Source organism: Rhinoderma darwinii, chromosome 3 (genome assembly GCF_050947455.1).
Source record: "Rhinoderma darwinii isolate aRhiDar2 chromosome 3, aRhiDar2.hap1, whole genome shotgun sequence".
Taxonomy (NCBI): Eukaryota; Metazoa; Chordata; class Amphibia; order Anura; family Rhinodermatidae; genus Rhinoderma; species Rhinoderma darwinii.
The window spans coordinates 269,553,608-269,580,763 of record NC_134689.1 but is presented as its reverse complement, the minus strand read 5'-3'; the positions used below and the strand labels follow the sequence as shown (position 1 = coordinate 269,580,763).

The following is a 27,156-nucleotide window of genomic DNA, read 5'->3' as shown; positions in this document are numbered from 1 at the left end:
GAAATGAAACAGTCTTGTAGAAATCCTGCAGAGAACACAGGCTTTCTTGCTGATCTATTCCATTTTTGATTGGTGAAAGACTAAAGGTAGTACTACACGGCCCGATGTGGGTCATCTTAAAGAGAACCTTTCACCTCCCCATACATGTGCAGCATGTAATGGGGAGGGCTGCACAAACTCTGGGGCACTATACTTTTTTTTTTTTTATACCTCCCTGCGTTATTTAGATACCGGTGCCGTTATAATTGGCGCCCGATATTTAAATAACCCCCTGAACAGTCAACGGGGCGTGTACTGTCAAGGGGTCCTGTTACTATGGCTGTGACACTGTCCATTAAGATATGGACAGTGATACATCAAAAGCGAGGAGAGAGAGAGTGCCCGCGCTCTCACTCTTCAGCTTTGAAGATCAGTCTACTGCCGAACTGGCAAGGGGGTGTGACACTGCTCTCTCTCTCACACACACTCTCTCATTGGACAGTGTCAGTCATAGCAACACGCCCCCTTGACTGTTCAGGGGGTTATTTAAATATTGGGCGCCAAATATAACGGCACCGATATCTAAATAACGGAGGGAGGTAGAAAAAAAAAGGTAAAGTGCCCCAGAGTTTGTGCAGCTCTCCCCATTACATGTTGCACTCAGCTGCACATGTATGGGGAGGTGAAAGGTTCTCTTTAACATGTAATTTATAACGCTCGGTGAACGCTGTATAAAAAAAACTATGCCAGAAGTGCTGTTTTTTGGTCATCTTGCCTCCCAAAAAATAGGATAAAAAGTTGCATATAGCCCAAAATGGTACCAATAATAACTACAGCTCGTCCCGCAAAAAAACAACCCTCATGCCACTACGTCTATGAAAAAATAAAATTAGTTAAGGCTCCGATAAGTCAGGAAATAAAAAAATATGCAATTGTGCACCCCATTACATGCTGCACTCAGCTGCACATGTATGGGGAGGTGAAAGGTTATCTTTAACGCGCGCCGATCAACGAGAGAGCTTGTTGATCGGCGCTCATTTGCTCCTTTGACAAGGAGCTAGTATGGGGACGAGCGCTCGTTACTGAGATCGCTCATCCCCATACATTTCTATCATGTCGGCAGCATGCCTTCTTCTTTCCACAGGGAGATCTGCTGCCGACAACGATAAAAGTTTATGCGGTTAAAACTATGCAATCAGGCGATGAATGAGCATTTGCCCGTTTATCGGCTGATCGTTGCCCCGTGATTATACAGGGTACTTATCAGGAACGAGCGTTCTATGAATGCTTGTTTGGCCGAGAATTGGCCAGTGTAAAAGGGCCTTAAGTGGTGGGCCTTAGTTAAGAGGGTGGATATTTAGGATCTGTGCTCCCTACTGCAGACAGCGGTGGGGGGGGGGGGTGCTCCTGTTGCAGCCAGTTTTCTTACAGCCAGATACACGATTGTGAGTTGCGGAGAAATGGATGATCTCCTGGAACACTTAGAGAAGATTTCTTTGCATATTTCTCAGTATTAATTACAATATGAGACTAAATAGGATGAAAGGAAAGAAATAGATAAGAGAGGAATTGCTTGGATATTTTGTATGTTTAGTGTCCCTTTAACATGCTTTGCTTTAGATGAAATCCTTTTCTCAGTAGTTGCATAGCGCAGCTCTAAGCGGATTACACCTGGGAATCCTTGTGCTGGAGAAAAGAATGGGTTGCAAGAAGACTAAAACGAGTGCATTCCTATACACATCTGAGATCTGGCCGCCTAGATTTGTGCCTTACACCGATATAAAAGATCCTTGCATTTTCTCAGTGACCATTCTTTGCAGAGATTGCCTGACTTCCATAAATAGTTGATGCTGTTGCCATTATTTCTCATTGGGAATTATTCTTGTGGGGCAAACTCTTGGCAAAATGATCCTATTACCTGAAAATAGTGATATAAGCATGCCCAGACATTATAGTTAAAGCAAGGAGATGTTTAGATTTTGGAGCGCACATAAATTTCTAATGTAAGGCATTTTGTCTTTGCTTTTAAAGTCTGGGTTTCTATAACAAATACCTTTCTCTTTAGGAAGTGAACCAAGAGATGCAGGTACTGACCAGCGGAGCTCTGGGATCATTCGTCTTCATACAATCAAGCAGATTATTGACAGGGTAAGTGATTAATACAGTGAGATGTTTTGAGAAATTGGCAGTGCTGGTCATCTGTCATATATAGCACACAGTTTGACCATGTGAAATTGATGCACGCTGATGAATCATGTGAAGTGAGGCTTTAATGAAACATTTTAGCTAATGTCATATATAAATTGAATTATTCGGTTCTTCTGTAATTTTCACATGAAATGTTGCATACATTGAGCATTTGTCTGTATATTAGGAAGTTACTTTTACTGAATTCCTCTAGTAAGTGGAGAATTTCAGCTAACGGCATATATGTGAGGGTGATTCAGCCAATAGGGTGCAGGGAAATATCAATTTGCACATCATTTTGTAAATTAAGGGATTACATCTTTAACAGTATTTTTACTTTTTAGTTAAGTGTGAAACTTGCACAAACATGTCACTGTTAGATTTATTTAAGTTAATCTGACATGTTTTGCGCCCATCACATTTTTAAACTTCTAGAGCATATGCTGCATGGGCAGTATAGAACCAGTTGGTGCAGAGGGGTTTTCCCATCTTGAACATGTATGGCATATTTACAGTTTATGGCATAAACGCCTGATAAGCAGGGTGCCACCTCTGGGACCCTCATCTATCAGGAGAACGAGTATCTCGTGACCCTTGTTTGATTTCTAGCGGCCATTTGCACACAATTAATTTCATTTAAAATCAATGGAAAGGTGGCTTTACTTGCATATGGCTCTTCCGATTAAAGTCTATGGAAGTTATGAAAAGCACTAAATACATATACCAGCGTTGGGATATGCACCTATCTGGTAATTATGACATATCCTGTGGATATGTCAGAATTGCTCAATATGGGAATACCACTTTAGTATTATGAATATAATACAAAACAATTAAGATGTCGCTTGTAATCCTGTGTTATTGACTCATTTTATTCCATTAACCCCTTAATGACCAGCCTATTTTGGACCTTAATGACCAGGCTATTTTTTACGTTTTTCAATCCGTCGCATTCCAAGAGCTATAACCTTCTTATTTTTGCATCGACATAGCTGTATTGTTTTTTGCGGGACAATTTGTACTTTTTAATAGCACCATTTTTAGGTACATATTATTTATTGATTAACTTTTATTAACTTTTTTTTGGGGGGGAATAGAAAAAAATCGGAAATTTTGCCACTCTTTTTTGCGTCCTAAATCTACGCCGTTTACCATGTGGTATAAATAACACAATAACTTTATTCAGCGGGTTGTTACGATTGCAACGATACCAAATTTGTGCTTTTTTTTCAAATGATTTGTTTTTGTGTCTCCATATTTGAAGAGCCGTAACGTTTTTATTTTTTCGCCGATGCGGTTGTATGAGGGCTTTTTTTTGCAGGACGACTTGTAGTTTTTATTGGTACCATTTTGGAGTAGATGCGACTTTTTGATCACTTTTTATTACATTTTTTTAAAGTCAGTATTCACAGAAAACAGCAATTTTTCCATAGTTTTTTATTTTTTTTACGGCGTTCACCGTGCGGGTTAAATAATGTTATAGATTTATAGTCGGGGTCGTTACGGACGCGGCGATACCAAATATGTGTAACTTTTTAACTTTATTTTGTTTTTTTAATAGCAAAGCAGTTTGTAAGGGGAAAAGCTGGGTTTTTCATTTTTTTTCACATTTTTTTTCACATTTTTTTTTAAATTAACTTTATGAAACTTTTTTTTCACTTTTTTACTAGTCCCACTAGGGGACTATAATATGCGATTCTCCGATCGCTATTGTAATACACTGCAATACTTTTGTATTGCAGTGTATTACTGCCTGTCCGTTTAACACGGACAGGCATCTGCTAGGTCATGCCTGCGGCATGATCTAGCAGGCAGTCGCTCCAGGCAGACCTGGGGGCCTTTATTAGACCCCCGGCTGCCATTAGAGACACAGACACTCGGCGATCGTATCGCCGGGTGTCGGTGGGAGAGAGAGGGAGCTCCCTCCCTCTCTCCAAAACCACTCAGATGCGGTGCTCGCTATTGAGCACCGCATCTGAGGGGTTAAACGTGTGAGATCGATACTAATATCGATCTCACACGGCAGAGCAGCGACCAGCCCTCAGCTGCCTCTAGCAGCTGAGAGCAGGGAGATCTGACCGTTCCCTGCTCTGTTTACTTATTCCGATGCCGCGACGTAAAAAGTCTATGGCATCGGAATAAGGCCCGTTAGTGACCGACGTAGAAACACAATGGGTCGGTCACTAACGGGTTAATATAAATGTAGTGGTTTATTTTTACTGTTTCTCACTTTCGTAACATTTTAATTAGCAATGATTGGGTTACAGACTGCTCTGCTTTAGTTATTTTATTTATTTTTTTTATAATTTTCCATTTTTCAAAACCTACAAGATGTGCAATAAACATTTGCTTATTATAAAATCAGCTCGTCAAACACGTAGAGCAGTTATTTTATTTTGAAGTACCATCTTAAAAACATCTCATTTTATATCCAACTTTGTTACATCAAGGCTGTGGCTCTCATTTGTACACGTTGTAACCTTGCCTTTCCTTACTTGAGTAGTGTCGATTATCTGTGCAAGGATTTCTGATTTTATGCAGTTATATTGTTTCTTTAGGATAAACATGCGCTTCTTGATGTGACTCCTAATGCTGTAGACCGCCTGAACTATGCACAGTGGTATCCAATAGTAGTGTTCCTTAACCCTGACTCCAAGCAGGGTGTGAAAACTATGCGAACGAGGTTGTGCCCTGAATCTCGCAAAAGTGCCAGAAAACTTTTTGAACGTTCACATAAACTACGCAAAAATAATCACCATCTTTTTACAAGTAAGTGAAAATGATCGTTGTGATACAGATTATAAAATGTTAATTCCAAACAGAATGTCTTCGGTCACATTTCTTAGGGTGGCCTTTGTGTTTCATGGATCAGACATCAATCCCTTCCCGTATAATTAGGAACATGTATGGAGTAGGAAGGGTCCCATTCCCAAAGTACATGTACGTGACAAATTATCAGGCAGGACAACAAAACTGTGCCCGCTCAATCGCTTTCTTTCTGAAGGACGGTCGTTTAACCTTTTCCTCACTGTGATCGATGATTATGGCAGTGCTGATATAGATATTGTCATCTCCCTGGCATTGCGATTACAAAGGCCCCCCCAGAGTTATCCAGTGTGTCTTTGTTAGGGCATACTTTAGGCATAAATGTGACATTACTTTATAAGACTAAAAAATAAGTGAATAAAATAGTTTTTTAATTCATTTTTAAAAAACGTATTAAACTAAAATATTATCTTGTCAATTAGGATAAATGGCGACTAAAATCATGTAAACTATGGTAGAATTGCGTTTATCATGCATTTAAAAAATAAATTTGAAAAAAAGTTGACTTATACGTTTCCCAATATGATGTCTACAAAATCTACAGCTTGTGCCTCAAGCAACTACATAGACATGAAAAATGTATGGCTGACTGAGTATGGTGAGGAGAAAATAAAAAAAATTCCTTTGGTAATTAAGATCAACATTGGATCTGTCCTTAAGGGGTTAAGGCCGGGATCACACACACTTTTGATGCAGGTTTTAGCTCCGTGTTTTGAGGCAAACACAGAAGTGAATAGAATTTGAGAAAAAGGAAAATCCCCCTTATCGGCGCTGTTCCTCTCTACTTATGCGTTCTTGGCAAGTTTCGCCGTTGGGTGAACACTGACGATATTCCGTAAAAGCCTTTATCTTTCTCTAAACAAACACAGAAGTGGACACACAAAAAAAGGAGAATCGCCAGTTTTTTTCTTTTATACCTTTCCTTCCTCTTGGATCTAATTCTGTCCATGGCTCAAAAAACTGGGCTAAAAACTGCCAGAAGTACATAATCAAAAATGTGTGTGTGATTCCGGCCTAAAGGAGTTGTCTAAGACATTTAAAAAAAAAAAAAAAAAACAGACTGCATGAAGTTGAAGTGCTGAAATAACAACATAAATAATACTCACCTGGTGGTCTCCCCAGGACCGTTTCATTTTACAGGAAGTGATGATGTCCCGTTCCATCCAATCACTGGCCTCAACGATGACACACCGTCCTTGCCAGTATTGCCAGTGATTGGCTGCAGCAGTCGCATGGATCCAACGGAACTTCATCACTTCCTGTACAATAAACGTAGTGGCAGCGCTAGTGCGGCCGGGGATTTTACCGATAAGTATTTCTTTTTCTAGCACATTCCCTGCCTGCATCTAGCCTTCTAAATGTCTTTGAAAACCCTTTTAATCGCTTACCATCCTGTTTAGACACCATTTTTCTTGCTGTTAAAACTCTCCTACTCTTTACCCTCTTTCTGTGACTGCTAATCATCTGAATGGGGCTTGCAGAAATCCATGCACATGTTGCAGTTGCAGCCTTCTGTAGATGCATGGACAACTCTGCCGCTTGTGAACATAACCTAACTAGCATCACAAGTCATTGATGTGATCAGGGTCATGTCTCGCGTTTCTGCCTTCATGATTCTCGTATGAAACCAACCCCATGTCATTAAAACCTTTCTATTCCTCCTCCGTTCCATTTCCACTTGTTTTCTCCCTCTCATGCCCACACGGTCAGTTTTCTGTATATCATTTTATGCCTAATAACTTTTTCGAGATGACTTCAGTAAATCGATATTTTCTTTCCAGCTACCATTAATTTAAATTCTATGAATGATGGCTGGTACGGAGCATTGAAAGAAGCTGTTCAGCAACAACAGAACCAGCTGGTTTGGGTCTCAGAAGGCAAAGTAAGAATTATTCCAGTCCTTTAGTATACTAGTGCATGAGTTTGTGGCAATGTTTTCAGCATACTCACTAGAATGCAGTGCCTGGAATTCACTCTACAGAAGCTGCAAATGTATCAATCTGCTAAAATTGCCTTTGATTTAGATGTCCTGCATAATACAAGTGATACTTTTTAGTGTATAATAGAAAGCATCATTCCTTTTCCGGCTTGTATCTGGAATACATGAGCTTCATAAATCAGCGATGTCCCACAAAACACGTGTGATCATAAAGAATAGATAGCTTTTTGCAATTTACAGTAGTTACTTAAAATTGACATTAGACACATTCTAAAGGATTTGGTAAAGAAACAGTTGAATGTTTACACTAAATAAAAATCCTGGACTTCTCCAGCAAAATTCCAGAGCTCGAATTACTAACCTGGTCTAACTTGGCTTCATTCGGTGCAGGCAGAAGGTGGCACAGATGATGATCTTGATTTGCATGACGACCGTCTATCCTACTTATCAGCACCAGGTAGTGAATACTCAATGTATAGCACTGATAGCAGGCACACCTCAGATTATGAAGATACTGACACAGAAGGAGGAGCTTACACTGACCAGGACCTGGATGAGACCCTTAATGATGAGGCTGGAACGCCGCCAGAGTCTGCCATTACACGCTCATCGGAACCTGTACGTGACGACACTTCAGGGATACATCATCAGGACAACCAGGCTTATCCATCATATCCACCACAGCCAATTGTCAGAACAGATTCTCCAGGATATAAACCTGTACCTTCCCAACAGGTAAGTCTTCTTGAACGCTTTCTGCATGTTGATTTGTTTTTATATAATTATTGTCTGATCTTTTAGACAGTATATATTTTTTCTGTTCGGTTTTTCATAGAAACATTCTATATACTTTTGGTCGTATTTAAAAAGCACTAAACGAAGTCAGAGCGTAGAAAACTCTGCGGGCAGGAACTAGTGGTTTCATAGTTTTTAACTTTTTCATCAGTTGCGTTTGTGATTTAGTTTATATTTTCTTTAAATGAAATCGCTACAGCTCAAAAAATACAACTTCCAGTGGGTGTACTTGAGTCGATCTCTCACAATGGGTCTTTTGCAGAATCAGTTTTGAGCAAAACCGTTTTGCATGTTAAAATACTGTTTACCTTTTTATACTTGCGTTGTACCTTGAAGTACATTTCTGTGAAATTGGAGAGGTCCTAAGCTTTCACGTTCACTTAGAGAACCTGTCACATTGAACATGATGTCCAAACTAGGGGCAGCATGCAATAGCCCAGGAGGAGCTGAGCAGACTAATGTATAGTATTGTGGAAAAAGATTCAGTATAACTTGTCCTTTTACTTCCCCATATGCGTGTGCATACAGTTATAGATGTCAATCACTGAGTAGGACCGCCCACTGGACTCCCAGCAACCAGAGATTTCAATTAATAAATTACAAGCTAAACTGAATATTTTCCTACAATTGTATATTAATCTTCCCAGCTGCTCCTGTTCTAGAAAATGGCTGCAGATTGGACAACGTATTCAATGTGACCGGTTCCCTGCAATGTCTACTTTTTTGTATACGGTTATGTTTTTCCTTTTTCTGTACTTTTATTTATTTAAATTTTTTTTTTTTTAAGTTTACAAAAAAAAAATTCACTTACAAGCAGCATTGTAAAAAGTCAGCCTATTGTATTTTTACTAACCATTGATAGCACTTTGTATACTTACAATTTACAGATGTATGAATAGGTGTTCTTTGTGTTCTTGCAAAGCTTTTGTTGACCAAGCATCTATTAGGGCCTGTTCACATCAGCGTTGCCTTTCCGTTGAGGGGTTCCCCTGAAGGAACCCCTCAACGGAAAGACCGCTGGTGTTAACACAGCCTTATAATTGATCATATGAGAAGGTTTTTTAAAAAAAAAAAAAAATAGTTAAACCTGATTTTGATCAACATGATTGTTCGTTCTGTTCCTGCTCCACACATAGGCCACTTATATAGTGGAGCCGCATGTAAGCATTGTGGGTGCCGGTCAGTCTGTACGTTGTATGGAATGTTTTGTGCAGCAGTCACATGACATTGTACAGCATTAGATCTATTGGAGGATGCTGTCATGTGACCGATGTACGGCCTTGGCATGCACTGGCTGACTCGCATGTTGGAGGGGGAGTATGGGCCCTAATTTATAACCTTCTGTGTTAAGTGCCCTATTTACTATTAACAGAACGTTTATGTGCCTATATTCAGCTGACCGCACCAGGAGAGCAGTCATAGGGAATTCAGATTCTCTGTGGCTATGGAGTAGCAATCTTTCAATGGAAGACGAAATGAGCGTCCGTTTTAATGTAAAAGGGAAACACTAGTGTGAACTCTGCCTTAGGACAGTGTTTTGCATTTTGTCGTTTTTGTTTTTGTTTTGAAAGTGAACAAATTATTTTACACACTCCACAGAAAGCAGACGCCTTACCTGCTGCCCCTTACCTTTCTCTGCCGTCTGATACAAACACTACAACTTCAACTGCTGCTGTAAATCCTAATGTAAACCTAAATAATGTCAGATTGGAGGATCCCAACCCTGCCCCCTACAGCTCTTACCAAGCACAAGCTGGCCCAATGCGATCACCTAACACGGAGGCAGCTCACATAATGCTAAGAGACCAAGAGCCTCCATCTTTACCTGTCCACATAGATCCTGCAAAGGTACCTGTACTACATTGTTGCACCAGTCTGTTCTACTTCCAGTCATACTTGCATCCAAGATTCTCTTTCTTTAACACTTTCCTTCTAAACCTTGACATACTAGAGGTACTGGAAAAGCATTTCATGGCTGATCCAGTACTTGCAGTAATAAAGGTAGATAATAAATTAGATTGGAGATTTAAAGCAGTTCACTAGGCTGCATCTAAATCACTGGAATTTAATACGCTTGCATTTTTCCCTTGCATGGCTTTCTAATACTGCATGCACTCTTCCCATTTTCTGAAGTTCTTACTTTTTTGTACATTACCTTTTGTTGCAAGTTTAGGTTCACTATATAGTTCACATCTAACATTTTCAATACCTGGAACATACTTCTTAATCTCTTTATAATTCACCTGCACTGCATCATCACCTTTTTCCAAGAAGCATGAGAATACTGCATGAAGGCTGCCATCTTGTGGCTATTGAATTGAATTGAAGAATTCTATTTTGTTTTTTTTGTTTTTTTTCAGTAATTTATGTATATTTTCCCTTTTTTTTGTTTTTTCATTTTTACAGGTAAACAGAAAAGAGCCATATCCTATGGAAGAGAATCCTAAACATAATTACTTAATAAAACAACAAGTAATTGGTCATCAGAGACCAGAGAGAGACACCAACATTAACGTTGATGCCCTGCCATCCTACGCAGAGAAAGCAATGAACAGAGAATATGATTCCTCTTACAGACATGACCCTACTTCAGATTATGTGGATCAGTTTTCTCACAGTTATGACCCACGAATACATAGTGATGATCATGTGCCTACTTATGATGATCAGTGGGGTTATTATGATGATAAGCAGTCGTCGTATCCACCAAGACCACAGTTTGATAGTAAGCATAGGGATTTTAGTGTTAGGCAGCAGTCAGAAGAAAGTCTTGAGCGCAGCTATTTTCCACAGCAACCTCGTTTCGAGGAGCCACCTCCTGTTGCCTATGACAATCGACCTCGTCCATCTAAACCTTTTAAAGGACCCCAAATTCATTATGAAGAACCCCCTGCGACAGAATTCGATATGCCTGTTCGTTACAAACCAGAGCCTCAAACCTTTCCTTCTGTGCCCACTTCTCGGCCTGCTGAAACGAAACCATATTTTGATCAGCACCCAAGGGGTTATGAACATAGTCCTTCCCAGGGATTTAATACGAAGCAAGGACAATATGATATTTCTCCTAGAGTAGAAAACATGCCGCCTCCAGCACAGTTAAAGTCAGACCTTCTGCCGAACAGTAACAAACCTTTACCTCCACCAGCTGCTGTGAGTGAAGATGTAGATCCAGCCATGAAACCACAGTCTGTGCTTACCAGAGTTAAGATGTTTGAAAATAAGCGAGCGGTTCAGGGGGATAAAACAAAGGACATGAATGATATATCCGCTTTAAAGGTACTGCCACTACATCATATTTGGTTACTGTTGATTTGGGTTTAATAGATGCACTTTGTCACCAATTTTAGTGATTTAACCCATAAAAGTTTGATTCCTTTGTGGGCATTCAGCTATATAGATACAGTTCGATCTTTAACTTTATTATCGATCTGACATTTTTTATTAACATTCTCTTTGACACGAATGAATGAAGGCTGAAGCTGCAGTGAGAGCTCTGACCTTTTAGATTCAGTGTCGCTCAGCAGAGTATGTGAAGTCACAGGATGGACCAATCCGCTGCTAAATCCTGTATTCGAAGGCTGGACAAGGGGGGAACCCCTCATGAATATTCATTTGCAGCCATTATGTTAAGATACATAAATATGTCCTGCAGCAATCCAGAATTGTATCATATTATTCTACAATCCTTGCTCCAAAAAGAGAATTTCAAAAAAATAAAGTTTATCAGCTCACCAGACCCTGCATGTGTCTAATAAACTCTTGGTGCGTGGATAGTAGTCTGCTAACTTATTGGAGAAAATCCAGCACTCCATTGACATTCCATAGTTGGTATCCTTTCTTGGCAAAACAATTTCAGATCCATCCAGTAACCGCTTATACATTTCTAACATAACATGTTCTTAGTCCTTGCCTAATGTGAGTTTAGCAGACAAGTGTATTTATTTACCATTACGACCATTTTAAGTCAGATGACTCGTGAGCAAATCATAGTCTTCTATATAAATACATACAAAGAATCAGAGGTAGCAATGAATAATCAGTAGTGGTAAATGAAATCTGGTCTCTTGTTCAGCCCCTGTGGAACACGCATAGCCAACTTAAAAATCCAATATGCTACCCTATTGAGGAGAGCAGGTTTATGGTCCCCGTCTCTTTTGAAAATATTAACCCTCTTTTCCCTGAAAATCAAAAACAATCATGAATAGTGTAAAATTTAAAAGAAACAGCAGAGGGATTACTGAAATATGTGCGTTCTGCAGTTATCTGGATAGCTGGGAGCACCGCTGTGCAGTGTTGCGGCCCCTTCGTCCTCCGGATTGGTCGAGGTCCCAGATGTTGGACCCCCACCGATTTATAAAGTATGGGCGTATCCTAGCGATATGTCATCATTTTATAAGAATGGAATAACACAGTAAGGTCCAAAACTAGGCCACACCCTTTAGGGGTTAAAACTTGTTTTTAAAAAAAAGTTCATTACACTTTCAATAGGGAAAAATAAGAGCGCACAAAATGCAAGCTTGTTTGCCAAGTAAATTAATAAAATATCCACATAAGTTATAAAGATATTTTTTTTCTACATTTCAGTTTTTATTCAATTGCTACCTACTTTGAATTATTTATTTACAGGAATAGAAGTGTTATAAGAGCATCTTAAAGTAAACCTTTTTTTTCCATTTTTATTTTTTTAAGGCCCCGGAGGTTGCACCTAAACCAATAACTGTTCCGGTAACTGCATCTAAAGCCGCTCCACTGCCTCATTATGATCCTGAAAAAGCAACCTATAGGTAAGATGGTGTGTTATTGTTTTATTTATTTTTTTGTAGATTTTCAGTGATTCTATATTTTAAAGTCTTTTAACGTCTTACTCCAGGCAAAAAACGAAAGCCTCAGTTTTGGTCACACTCATTGAGCTCTTTTTGCCCCCTAAGGCCTCATGCAGACGAACGTAAAAACGCCCGTAATTACGGGCCCATAGACTTCTATTGGCCACGGGTACCTTCCCGTTTGCTTACGGGAAGGTGCCCGGGCCGTTGAAAAATATAGAACATGTCCGATTTAAGGCCGTAATAACGGCACGGGCAGGCCCATAGAAGTCTATGGGGCTCCCATAATTACGAGTGGCTACGTGTGTGGACCCGTAATTATGGGAGCGTTGCTAGGCAATGTCACGGGATAGTCACTGTCCAGGGTGCTGAAAGAGTTAACTGATCGGCAGTAACTCTTTCAGCACCCGGGACAGTAACTACCGCTGAAGTTAATAGTATTAAAAGTTAACTTACCTGCTTCTTCCTCCAGTCCGGCCTCCCGGGATGATGTTTCATCCCATGTGACTGCTGCAGCCAATCACCGGCTGCAGCAGTCACATGGACTGCCGCGTCATCCAGGGAGGTCGGACTGGATGTCAAAAGAGGGACGCGTCTCCAAGACAACGGTACGTATGAACTACTTTTACTTTAAATCGCTGTGGAAGCTCTGCCTGAAAAGGGCTGCCCCTTCTCTCTTTCCAGCACTGATAGAGAGAAGGGACTGCCAATTAGTGCAGAGAAAATGGGTCCCTAAATACTGGTGGAATACGTGTGACAAAGGACCCGTATTTACGCCGTGTGCATGAGGCCTTCGTCTTATTTACCTGTACAGGGCAGTACTGGAGATTCGCTACTGTCCTGTGCTAGGCCGCAGCTGAAGCCTAAGGTGGCGATGACCATCAAGCAGCGTTATGTCACTTAGGAGCCAGAAAAGAGAATACTGTAACTACTTGTGACGGCGTCCTCGCCGATACAGGATGTCATTAAGAGCAAGGGAAGCATCACAATATGCAGAAGGGGGATCAGAGGTTTTGTTATGTTACAGAAAAGTGGCGTTGCAAGTGTTAGGCGTTAATTGATCTGCATTTGTATTTTTTGGTGGTGGTGTTATTGCCCATGTGATTTACAGGATATCTGGAAGGCTTATTTAGCGGGTAATTTCATGTATAGTGTATAAAACATAAGATAAGTACTTCATTCTGTTTAGATTGTAGTTTTGATTTACCCAGAAGGCTGTCCTGCAGTGCTGGTAATTTGCATAGCTATTCTTGGCATGTTAAAAATCTGCGCAACAAAAATCCTTGTCATTTTAGAAGTCTACATTTTATCTATTTTTGCTCCTTTTAAAGTGTAAATGTGTATTTCTGAATTTGTGTGGTAAGCAGTTTCTTGCAATATCTCTTACTGCTTTTCTTAAGAGTACCTGAACCACAAAAACCTCAAATGAAGCCACCAGAGGATATTGTACGTTCTAATAATTATGATCCTGAGGAAGATGAAGAGTACTACCGGAAGCAGTTGTCTTACTTTGACCGGAGAAGTTTTGACAAACCCACTCCACCTCTGCCTGCAAACATCCTTCCTGAGCCTGCTAAACCAGGACAATCTCAGAGCCAACTTGGCTTTAACAGCTACCCCTCCAAGTACGTTTTGACATGCTGCACTTGTCTCTCTGTGACCTCTGCATTGCACCTACATCCTGACCCTTTGCAGTGAAAGACATAGCACTCTGTGTGTGAAAGCTGTACTTGTGACTCCGTTCTCACGTAATGTGTGCTGGGAAGTTGGGGCTTTCTATATGGTCTTGTGATGTCACATGAGTTTGTAATGAAAACGTACACTGCAGGTGTATGGATAACATTCATTCCTTATTTTAGGCATTAGGCACAAGATATCCTATACCAATTGGCTAATCCATACTATAGATATATATTCAGATCTGATACCAATTGGCTAACCTATAATATGTATTAAACTGACAACTTGTTCTCTTATGCCAAGTTTCGAGCTTATATCTTAAATCAACATGATGGCAAAAATAAATAGTGCCCATATATAATCTGTATTAGTATCTATAATACATTATACACTGCAGTGTATATTCAGATGCCCTGCTAGACTAACTATAACTAACTATTATTGCTTTACTGCGGGGAATGAACCTGTAACCAAAATAACACTTGCAATGACTGAGTGCGGCTTCCTTTACAGGCTGGTTTTTCCATTTCTTTAATGGCTGTATATTCCATTTACTCGTATACCAGGTTAGCGTTAACACTTCATTCTCATGGCTATTGACTTCATATTGATAAGGCAGAACTGAAAGAAACATTTGGACTTTGGCTGATAAAGATAACTACAAAAATTTTCACACTCTGACATGCATGGCGTGTACTTCTGTGTCAGGCTGCGTAGGATACATTTTCACATTTAACCTTGGTGGATTAAATATTGAGTGCAGACGATTGTGATGTGACTCAGATTGTTTGTACTACACTTACTCAAGTCTTTCATGTTCTACAGGCAGTCTAAGGCTGCGTTCACACGACCTATTTTCAGACGTAAACGAGGCGTATTATGCCTCGTTTTACGTCTGAAAATAGGGCTACAATATGTCGGCAAACATCTGCCCATTCATTTGAATGGGTTTGCCGACGTACTATGCAGACGACCTGTTATTTACGCGTTGTCGTTTGACAGCTGTCAAACGACGACGCGTAAAAATACAGCCTCGTCAAAAGAAGTGCAGGACACTTCTTTGGACGTTTTTGGAGCTGTTTTCTCATAGACTCCAATGAAAACAGCTCCAAAAACGGACGTAAAAAACGCCGCGAAAACGCAGCGAAAAATGCGAGTTGGTCAAAAAACGTCTGAAAAGCAGGGTCTGTTTTCCCTTGAAAACAGCTCTGGGTTTTCAGACGTTTTTGGGCACTACGTGTGCACATACCCTTATACATCTCTACTGTATTTTTAGTTATGCAACATCCGTATTATTAACCATGGCGTATGATAGCAGGAAGGCTTAATTCATTTTAATTGAATATGGATGTTTCTATTCAACAGGCCATTTGCATCCTGGGAGATCTAAAATGCAGTCTTATCTGAAAATGGTTTACTTTAAAAAAAAAAAAAAAGATGTGGAAACCAAAATGATGTGTTTGCTTGTGTGACATTGTATCTTATGGTCTCTTGTGCCCAGTTATGTTGGGAGGTGGAATTGACTTGTTTATCACGGTTGCTTTGAGTTCTATCTACACAAATCACCATCCATCACTACCTTCATCTTAAAGAGGCTCTGTAACCAGATTATAAGTGCTCTATCTTCTACATAATGTGATCGGCGCTGTAATGTAGATAACAGCAGTGGTTTTTATTTTGAAATACGATCAATTTTGAGCAAGTTATGAGCAATTTTAGATTTATGCTAATTAGTTTCTTAATAGACAACTGGGCGTGTTATTACTACTTTCACTGCACAATCACGCTGTGCTGTGGATCATGCTGGGCTGGAACAATGAGAAGTGTAGGACACTGATTGGTCGGCCTCATACACTCCTCTGTACAACGCCCACTTGGTCAAAAGTAATAACACGCCCAGTTGGTCTTTAAGAAACTCATTAGCATAAATCGAAATTAGCTCATAACTTGCTCAAAATTGATCGTCTTTCAAAATAAAAACCACTGTTGTTATCTACATTACAGCGCCAATCAGATTATGTAGGAGATAGGGCACTTATAATGTGGTGACAGAGCCTCTTTAACTGTATTGAACAGTGACCGGTATTTGTGTATATGTTTGCATCTTATCATATAGATGGTGATTTGGAGCCATGTCCTTGTGATAACACTAAAGCTGGCCATACACTTTATGATGGCGTTGGGAGGAATAGCTGTTGGCTAACAGCTACCTAAACATGTACACTCGGCTAAACAAGCATGTTTATTTCAGTGGGTAGGGGGAAATAAATCTCTTGCCAAACACATCTAGTTGTGGCTTATCTTGTGCAAGAACAAAGTATCTGGCATGTTAAAAGCCAACATGCACGATTCTAATATTCCACCAACATCTACCATGGGGGGGGGGGGGAAGAGTCGGGAGACCCCCATACACATTAGATAGTCATCCGATCTCGCATTAATTTCCATTTATTCAATGTGTATGGCCAGCTTAAACCTGACCAGTCAGAACAGAACGTGTTATCATGATAACCCAGTACTACTGCTACTGTAGCCTTTTAGATGTGCCAATTCAAGCACTGATAACTTGGCACAGGAGTGACCAATTAAAATAACTTTTCACATTTTGTTGTGATCCAAAGGGCCTTTTGTATATTTCCTCTGGAAATTCTTCAAGTGGAACAGTTGCCCATGTCCACCAGTAAGAGTACTCTACTCGTTACTTTTCTAATTGCCATTTAAAGTCTACCTATACTTTCAAAAAAACTTTTGACATGTCATAGTGGCATGTTAGAAGTTTTGATCGGTGGGGGTCCGAGCACGGAGACCCCCACTGATAGCTAAAATGAAGCTGTAGAAGCGCGCAGGTGAGTACTGTGCCACTTTGTTTCTGCTCAGCTTTCCGCAGAAAGCCGAGCGAGCAGTGTACGGGCTCAATAGAAAGTCTGATTCCATACAGTGCAAGATCAGCTTTCAAAGTTTCTTGAAAGTATAGGTGCACTTTAAAATAGGTCTCCCTGAGCAACTTCTTCATTTATTTATGTACACTAGCTTTTATACTCATTAGGTTTTGGAGGACATTACTTTGCAGTGAGAAGCTGCTTATATATATATTGTCCACATCTGCACTATAATCAATCGCGCTTTGTCACTTTTGACCACAGAAGTAGCGCAGCATGTAACCATTTTCTTGCCACCAAAACTATGGAAATGGAGGCTGCAATGCCTATGTGAACAGATTCTTCATTGTCCCCTGCTGCCAGTATCTCCTGATGTAGTACCACATACCCCACTTGCTTCTGCCTCAACCTAGTAAGAACTTTGGATCACGAGATACCGGTGGTGGGAGACTTTGGATGTTATGTTTTTTTTTTTTTATTGATTAAAAAAAAAATTGTGTGTTTCCGAATGGTTCGTGGATTGTTTTATACCCTGAAAAAAACCTTTAATTCATAGATAAAGGTTGCAGTCACACGTGGACTATGGGAAAATATCTTGCAACGCAAGAAATGAGAAATCTGAGTTGCAGAATCTTTTTCCCATTGGACATTTTACAGTTTTTCACAGCATATTTTTGCGCTGTGGAAACGCGAGGCAAATACGCCACATGTGATTGCACCTAAATTTGTATAAGATCTTTTATATTAAGAACATGAATATATTTTTCACAGCGCCTTTTGTTAGGTGACAGCCGGAGCTTTTTCAGTTTAGGCTTCATAAAAGTTCAAACACAGAGAAGACTTTACTGGTTACAACATCACATGATGGAATCAATCCTGACTTGACCCTGTTTTAATAGAAAATGTTATATCCCATCTTTAACTCCATTCTGTATAGTTGTACATTATGTAGTCGCCTACATCATTACATTAGGAAGACGTGAAAATGCTTAACGTGACGGCAACAAATCACAACTATTTCTTTGCGTGTAAAATCAACAAAACCAATGTGTGGTTGTTCAGTGCGATCACCCTTCGTATAATGTATTAACACATTGGACCTCGTTTAGCAAGACTTTATAACATGAAAACTGACCTTGTTGCTCATGGCAACCAATTACTGTGCAGCTTTCACTTTTTCAGAGCAGGTTTAGAAATGAAAGTGGAGTTCTGGTTGCTATAGGCAGCAAGGCCAGTTTTTCTGTTAGACAATTTTGCTAAGGACCTCTTCACATCATCGTTGCCCTTCTGTTGAGGGGTTCTGTTTCCATCGGGTTAAACACCTTGAACGGAAAGGCAAGCGATGACCTTAGCATCACCATTTTTCTTAGTGGTGACTGAAGCGTTGCTAAAGGTTTCCGTTTGTCACCGTTGTGACAGGGTTCCGTAGTTTTGCCGCAATCAATAGCGCAGTAGACTGCTCTATTGATTCCGTCAAAAACAACGGAACCCTGTCACAACGGTGACAAACGGAAACCTTTAGCAACGCTTCAGTCACCACTAAGAGAAATGGTGGTAAGGTTTACGCTTGCCTTTCCGTTGAGGGCGTTTAAAGAGGCTCTGTCACCAGATTATAAGGGCTCTATCTCCTACGTAATCTGATCGGCGCTGTAATGTAGATAACAGTGGTTTTTATTTTGAAAAACGATCATTTTTGAGCAAGTTATGAACAATTTTAGATTTATTCTAATTAGTTTCTAAATAAAAAACAAAACGTTACTGTTATCTACATTGCAGCGCCGATCACATTCAATAGGAGATAGGGGTTTGAGAATCCGGTGACAGAGCCTCTTTAACCCGATGGAACCCCTCAACGGAAGGCCAACAACGCTGATGTGAACGCAGCGTAATTGAGGCCCAATCTTTCATTTAGTAGTCTTTATAAATAATACTACTGTCACTGTCCTGTTTTATTAATAATTGTTCTAGCATTTGCTCAGTGTTGACTTTTCTTTGTTTTCTGCGATATCCTCTCTTTGCTGCTCATTGTTTAATAGAGTTACCTGTTTTAGCATAGGAGATTGTCTCTCTACAATAGGTAGATTTTCTGTAAGTATTTCTCAAAAAAAAATATATATAATTTCTTGCAAGAGATGATTTGCTTCTAGTTAGAATGACCTTTTTCTTTCATTCTTCTGTCATGTCTGCTTTGCCACCGCATAGATTTCTTGGCTCTTACACTAGCTATGACTACTTGAAAAGGAACATCAAGTGGTAAGATTGGCATTAACATAAGGCTGTGTTTATGGTGTCATTCCTTCTAGATTTACCACGGCATTATGTGCACCCAGAAAATAACCCGATTTATAGAAGGAGGGTGGTAAAATAGTCTGCAGAAATTAAAGTAGTATTTTGGGAGATGTAATTTTACAAAGGATTTTTTTTTTTTACAACAAGTTGTTTACCACAAGGAGTGCACATAAAGTTGGGTATTCTTTCTTGAGATGCTTTTAAGATATAGTTGGCATTTGATTGTATGTCCAGTATGTAGAAAACGTACCTTTATGATATGTATACAGAACCAAAAAAAGAAGAGACTTGAGTTGCATTTCGTCTCCGTAATGACTGATCCCCTGCTTTCTCTTGCTGCATTTTGATGTTGCAGTAAAAAGGCCTGCAGATTAGATATAGCATTCATTTGGAATGAATAACATACAAGCCATCCGCCTTTTATGTTGTCGAGTTTGTGCTGTTGCATTAACATCTCAATTCTGTGTTCTCAACTCTATGGCATATAGGTTGTTGTCAGTGTATCCGAGTGAATGTATACTGTCCAGAACCTGCCATACAAGAATTACTGGATTTGTGTTTGAAAACAAATCCTGAACTCATGAACTGAAGATATAGGCAGTAAGAATCTGTATTTGACCTCCGAATAGGTTATAAAACACCATTTTTATTAGTTCTATTTGAGGTTTACACCATTTTAAAGGGGTACATACCCTGATGTTGATCCCAGACACATGGCACTCACTGAAATCTTTCATACTACTTTTTATAGATTCCCACTTGATGTCTACATGTTCAGTTCTGAAGTATGTAAGTAGGGCAAAAGAACGCTCTATATGTGTACGGTTATTGGAAGAAAGAAGCCTTCTATGTGTATTTTCAGTTATTCTCTGAGACTTACTGGCTATTGCTCAAACCTTAACAGGGGAAAACCTGCTGAAGTGGATCCTCCTGACAGGCCTATAAGTGAGAAAAGATATGATCCAGTCCCACAGGTTACTTCCACTTCCCAGTATAACCATCCTTCACCAGTGCTGGTAAACCACACAGCACACACCAAACATACACATTCAGAAGGTAGGTAGTGTTGGCATGATTTTTTTTTTCACTTTTCATATTGTGTTTTTCTTTTGAGGCGTTTGTTCGTCTAGTCTATCAGTCGAGACCACGCAGCTATATATGTTTTAAGCTGTAAACCATTTGTGTAGCCAAATCTATAATGGTTCCTGCTGTTTTTTCAGTACTTTTATTTGTCAAATCATTTTATATTTTTTATCTATTGTGGTTTGTATTGCAGTCAACTCTTTGTCAATGGAAGTGACAAATACCACATTGCTTAAACCAGAACCACCACCACCCCAAACGAAACCAACACTCTTCAGACCTACCAACAGAGAGGATACAGTGCAGTCAAACTTCTTTCCTCAGAAAAGCTTTCCTGACAAAAACCCGGTGAACGGCATTGAACAGCCTGCAAAAACCATTACGCCATCGTATAACCGATTTACTCCCAAACCATACACGAGCTCTGCCAGACCTTTTGAGCGCAAGTTTGAAAGCCCTAAGTTCAACCACAATCTCCTGCCAAATGAAGCACAAGTAAAGCCTGAGCTACCCACCAAACCTCAGAACTCTCCTCAACCAATTTTGAAATCGACTAATGTGACCATGTCTCCTGAGCTTGATGGTACCTCCAAGCAAATGGACAGTAAATCTAAATATCAACCAAATAATGTCAATGCAGTGCCTAAAGCAATCCCAGTCAGGTAAAGTTACTTCCTCCTAATGTACTGTACTGCAAATTGAAACAACCTGCTAATACAGCAAGATTTAAAGGGGTATTTTCATCTTAGACATTTACAGCATATCCACAGGATAAGCAATACATGTCTCGGATAGATGCCGGTTCCAGCACGTATGTCCAGAACAAGGGGTCACCTGTACCCGCCCGGTGAGATGGCCACTGGCCACCTGATCCATGAGGAGATTCAGTGAAGAGGCGTTTGTGATTTACGGTAACCGCATAGCTCGCTATGCTATGCTGTTTTTGTAATGCTTATTTACTTCTATGGAAGTTATGAAAACAGCGTAGCTCAGCAAGCCCGGCTGTTTCCGTAATATTATTTACCTCTCCGCTGAGTCTCTGCCTGGATGCTGTTGCCAGCAGCTACCTCACCAATAGGGCTCATGGGACCCCTGTTCTCGCTGTAGATGCAGGTCCCAGAGCTAGGCCCGGCATCTGTTAGATATTTATGGCATACCATGTGGATATGCCATAAATGACTAAAATGGGAGTACCTCTTTAAGTCTACCCAGTCTTTCATTAATAACATGTGCAAACATTTTACTACCCAGTAAGATTCTATAGCGTTTGGAATATATTATTATTTTTTTTAAATTAATTAATTTTTTTTTATACGATTTATACCAAATTTTTGTTATTACAGCATGTGTCCCCCCCCCCCCCGTCTCATTTCTTTTTCTTTTGGTCTTGGTGGATTTGGGCTGTCAGCTACTTATATGCTTCAATATTTAGGATTAAAAACGAAAACCTTATTAGAACAAAGTTTGGTTGTGGAAAAATCACACCAATAAATCACATTTCACATTTTTTTCTACACATATTCACTCCTTTTCACCAAAGTATACTAGTATGAAAATGTATATATTCAGTTGAAAGTGTACATGTTGTGGGTATCATAGGGGCTGATAACTCTAGAACACAAACTGTTCTCTACTAATAGCTCTACTTTTCCCTTAATGAGCGATGTATATACTTTGTCGTTTTTGGGAAGTTTCTTGTGGCAATGAAAAGGTAGGGAGTATTTAGATTTTAAGTTAGCTGTATTCGTTCCATTGAAGCTTTTCATTGGGCTATAGGGTAGTAATAAAGTGTTTTAATATGATCCAGATTGTGTTACACAAATTGATACATGAAAATCACATTTTATTCTTGTTCTTAGATAGTGATTACAACTACAAATTACAGATTGTACTTTACAAACTTCTCATATAGATAATTCATAAATTCTTGCATAGGATTCCGTTTTTTCTCATGAAGCTTTTATGTTTTGCAGTCCCTCTGCTCTGGAAGAAGATGATGATGACGACTCCCACACAGTTGTGGCAACGGCTAGAGGGATTTTCAACAGCAACGGTGGTGTGTTAAGTTCCATCGAGACTGGAGTCAGCATCATCATACCTCAAGGAGCTATTCCTGAGGGCATTGAACAGGAAATCTACTTCAAGGTCTGTAGGGACAACAGCATCCTGCCACCTCTGGATAAAGAAAAAGGTTAGGAACAAATGTGACTGCTTGTAACAAAAAAACAAAACCTTTATCAGACACTTTATTTTTCTTTGGTTTATTGTTGTTTTTGCTTTTTGCAGGAGAGACACTGCTCAGTCCTTTGGTTATGTGTGGGCCCCATGGATTAAAGTTCTTGAAGCCCGTGGAGCTGCGCTTGCCACACTGTGCGTCTATGACTCCTGATGGTTGGTCTTTTGCTCTAAAATCATCCGACACCTCGTCGGGTATGCTTTTTTTCCATCTGTCCTAATGGGTCGTTTGGTCACACAGCATGATTCACACAATCAAAGATACTTCAGTTAAATTCATACATTTGCATTTCGTGTTCCTTCTCACTTTCTGCTTTTCACACACGTACGGCTCTTTAACAATCTACAGAGGCAACAATTCTATTAATATTTAAAGCAGATCTGTCGGGTCTTCTATGCTGTCCTCTTTGAGGGCAGCATCGAATAAAGAGGAAGATGCTGAGTTTGTAGATATAGTTTTCTATACATTTTTATGCTTCATCTTCCCAAACAGAGTGATTGACCGTTTTCCATGCAAGGCTGGATTCACACGAGCATTTTCGGTCCGTAAAGGACGGAACGTATTTCGGCCGCAAGTCCCGGACCGAACACACTGCAGGGAGCCGGGCTCCTAGCATCATAGTTATGTACGACGCTAGGAGTCCCTGCCTCTCCGTGGAACTACTGTCCCGTACTGAGAACATGATTACAGTACAGGACAATAGTTCCACGGAGAGACATGGACTCCTAGCGTCGTACATAACTATGACGATAGGAGCCCGGCTCCCGGCAGTGTGTTCGGTCCGGGACTTGCGGACCGAACATGCTCGTTTGAATCCAGCCTAAGAGTGTGTATCCAGGAAGAGCTGTCAGTTGCCTCTATGTGATTCGCAAATAGGTTTTCTTTATGAATCTTTGCGGCACTTAAACTGCGTTTTACATGAAATTACTAAAAGACATCATATTATCGCAGAGCTTATCAACTCCTCCCTATCCTATGCTTCTCTCGGATAGGGCAACATAGGAGACCTGACATCTGCTTTAAATGGTTACGGTCGTTTACTTTGTATAAATCTATACTAGAAGCGAGCATAAGAAACTTTTAGTAATATATCAGCAAACTGAGGTATTAGACAAAGCAGAGCGACACAAAGACACGCTGCTGCTGTTTCCAGTAAGTATTTTATCTTAACCCAGTGCTGGATTCATAGCTATACTGCTCAGTAGTGCTATATAGTAACCTCCATGCTTCTTTAGAGGGTATTCTACAGAGAGATAGGAGAGCCTTTAGATCAGTATGCTGTGTTCTGTAAGGCTTCGTTCACATCTGAGCTAGGGCTACGTTTCGTAGGTTTCCATCACCATTGATTTCAATGGTGATGGATCCGGTGCCAATGGTTTCTGTTTGTCTCCATTGTGCAAGTGTTTTGTAGTTTTGACAGAATCAATAGCTTAGTCGACTACTGTATGGTTTCTGTTTGTGTCTGTGAGGGCTCAGTTCCCACAGAAATCTCCGTCGGAACGGAGCCCTAGCGCAGATGACAACGAAACCTAAATTGTATTAATTTATTCAAAGCGCTGGCGATCTTATTACTGCTATCCCCCAGCCTTTTGAAGTAAAGGAAATGCAGCATGATTGCCACCTCTAAGGTACATGTAAAATACAATAATTAATAGTAAATGTAATATTAATACAAGTGGTGTAGTGCCGTACTTACTGACCGATAGATCCACAGGGTCACTACTCTAGTTTACAATACAGATCTTAACCCCTTCCCCTCACACCATGTAAATTAACTGGCTAATGCACTGGTCCCTTTGCCATAAACCCATAAATTTACGTGTTGAGTTTGATTTCACTGTGCGCTCCTTCATAGTGATATCGGCAGGATAATCCAGTCACAAAAAATAACCTGAACTGCATTCCGGTGGTTGCTAGGGAAATCCGTGTTGTCATTAATGGGCTTTTCTGTGTAGTGAGGGCTTGGATGCCTGCAGACAAAATGTAGGTTACTAAAAACCGTATATGGGAACACAGATAATTTGTTCCCTGTTAACCTGTGCCCCTACGGTAAATAAAATACAGCAAAATGTAAAAATAAAGAAATAAAAAAAATTAAATGAGAAATTTCATTTAAAGAAAACTACCCCTTTAAAAAAAAAAAAAAAAAAAAAAAGTGCACACACACACACACACACACACACACACACACACACACATTTTAGAAATTCTGCGTGACATGACACGGACACATTTTGGTGTGTGTGTGTCTCAGGCAGTAATATGTTCATGTCAGGCATAATGTATGATTACTCCAATCATAAAATAATAACCCTGGCCACCAATTTTAGTTTGTTAAACCCTGGCCTGCTTTTACACTTTACTGAAAAAATTCTGTACTTGTATGATTACCATCCATGTAGAGATGCTGCCTCTAAAGCTAAGGAAGACCAGCCTATTTTAGGCCTTAAAGGGTTATTCCCAACATAAAGTTAAATGTTCCTAGCCCTAGAAATGTAAAACGAAACATCTTTCTAAATACTTTCTGGTTTCTGTAGTTCAGCGTTTGTAAGATATGCCCTCCTCTGAATCGCATCTGATGTATTTTGTTGTGCTGGTCGTTTCTATGGAAACTACCACCGCCGGCGTTTCCTTTGTTCTGTCGCGCCTGCGCACTTCTCCTTGTTCTCCCTACTCTTCTGTAGCGTGAGCGTGCATAACATACGCCTGCGCGCTTACTTGACAGCAATTAATTCTCCCGCCGCTCTTCACATCAGTGCTTCTAGACGTCTTCAGCTATATGCACTGAGTCATACTTGCCATCATTGAAGCACTCGGTGGGGGCGATTGGAAAGACAGCGATGCTGCTATGAATGGTGTATCATAGCAGTCACGGGAGCGCGCAGATACAGCAAGCAGCGTTGTCATTTTATTACAGCGCCGCTTGCTGGTCAAGAGCGATATAAAGAGATATTTAGTAAAAAACAGAAGAACATTTGATATTGAAAGTGATGAAATAAAAAATACTTACAAAAAAAAATAATGAACGGGGATAATTATTTTTAAATAAGTAAAAAATTAAATAAAAATGAAAAATTTTGAGTGAACTTGGGATGAAAAAGGGTTTTAATTCTCTGCTCTATAGCAACATCATACTTTACACAATGTACATATAATTGATGTAGTTATGGGATAATAAGATGCGTTTTTGGGGTAATATTCATTGACTACCTTAAAAAAACAAAAAACAACACTCTCCCCCCCCCCCCCCCACAAATGTACGAAATATCACATTTATTTATTTTTTAATTCGGTTTTTGCAAAGTTTTCATTCCTATTTAGGATAGAAAAGTAGACCAGTCCAATAAAAATAAAAAAGTGGAATTTTATGATGACCGTAAAAGTTACAGGACAAATAGTGTATACAAGTAATGAAAAGAAAAAAAGGGTAACGGCCCGAAAAGCACATCTTAATGGGACAAACATGAAAGGCCTGAAATCATTTGGGACATGAGATGAAGGGCAGCAATCTGCTTTGATCAGACAAAAAATCTTGCTTATCTTTTGAACACTGCAGGGCCCACATTTTATAACATTTTTGGGGTCTTTTTAATTACCTTCTGAAAGTTTCACCAGAAAGACTGCGTGGAGCAGGAGGGAGCCATCCAGTGTAAGACCATCACGTTACGGGCCATAAATAGTCACTCCTTAATAAATACTTGCTGGTGATGAGACCAGACTAACACCATTTAAATATGCAACCAAAATCAGACCCCAAAGGAGTAATAAAACCACAACTGTGTGTGCAGAATAAAAGTATATTTTTATTAGATCAATTAAAATCTGAAACGTAAAAATAAGTGTTGGATCACAAAAGAGAACCAGTATGAACACAGGGTTATCCACCAAAAGGTGGTAACAATAGGATATGAGCTAAAAGATATAACAAAGTATCTAGGTAAGGGCAAATTTATACATAGACAAGTACTATTCAATTGCTAATAGAAATACATATGTAGATATAGATAATTTATCAAAACACTATATAGCCTGTGAATGAAGGTACGAAGTGTAATGAAAAGATATATAAAGAAAGACTGCAAATGACTAGAAACAAAGCCGAATAAAAGCAATGAAAGATGGAAGCCCAGTATGGGAGAGGGATGTGGGTCCTATTACAACAGACCACTGGGAGGCGGTATTGGCAGCAACATGTACTTTGTCCATTAATGTAGCACAACGAAGATCGCAGTTGTTTCTGATACATAGGGTGTATAGGACCCCGTGGGTGCTGAAACAAATGGGATTAAGAGCAGATGCCAAGTGCCCGGAGGAAAAAGCAGACATCCTCCATATGTTCTGGACATGCGGGAGGTTGGGGATTCTGTGGACGGAAATATTGGAACTAGTGGGGAGAGTGTTTGAGGTACAGATTCCATGGGATCCTGTGGTAATGCTGCT

General features: G+C 39.8%; 1 protein-coding gene across 14 annotated transcripts in view; it reads left to right on the top strand.

The window, feature by feature from the left end:
* The window catches only part of TJP1 (tight junction protein 1), a 467,725-nt gene that overhangs the window by 433,138 nt on the left and 7,431 nt on the right, over positions 1 to 27,156 (top strand). For 5 of the 14 annotated variants that reach the window (XM_075857896.1, XM_075857898.1, XM_075857903.1 and 2 more), the window contains 13 exons: positions 2,045 to 2,127; positions 4,725 to 4,935; positions 6,774 to 6,874; positions 7,322 to 7,666; positions 9,326 to 9,574; positions 10,133 to 11,002; positions 12,416 to 12,510; positions 13,950 to 14,174; positions 19,311 to 19,361; positions 20,302 to 20,453; positions 20,674 to 21,142; positions 22,454 to 22,671; positions 22,767 to 22,910. In XM_075857896.1, the coding sequence (XP_075714011.1) occupies positions 2,045 to 2,127; positions 4,725 to 4,935; positions 6,774 to 6,874; positions 7,322 to 7,666; positions 9,326 to 9,574; positions 10,133 to 11,002; positions 12,416 to 12,510; positions 13,950 to 14,174; positions 19,311 to 19,361; positions 20,302 to 20,453; positions 20,674 to 21,142; positions 22,454 to 22,671; positions 22,767 to 22,910 (3,213 nt within the window). The remainder of the gene's footprint in view (positions 1 to 2,044; positions 2,128 to 4,724; positions 4,936 to 6,773; positions 6,875 to 7,321; positions 7,667 to 9,325; positions 9,575 to 10,132; positions 11,003 to 12,415; positions 12,511 to 13,949; positions 14,175 to 19,310; positions 19,362 to 20,301; positions 20,454 to 20,673; positions 21,143 to 22,453; positions 22,672 to 22,766; positions 22,911 to 27,156) is intronic. The other 9 variants (XM_075857897.1, XM_075857910.1, XM_075857909.1 and 6 more) reach the window with 5 other exon arrangements.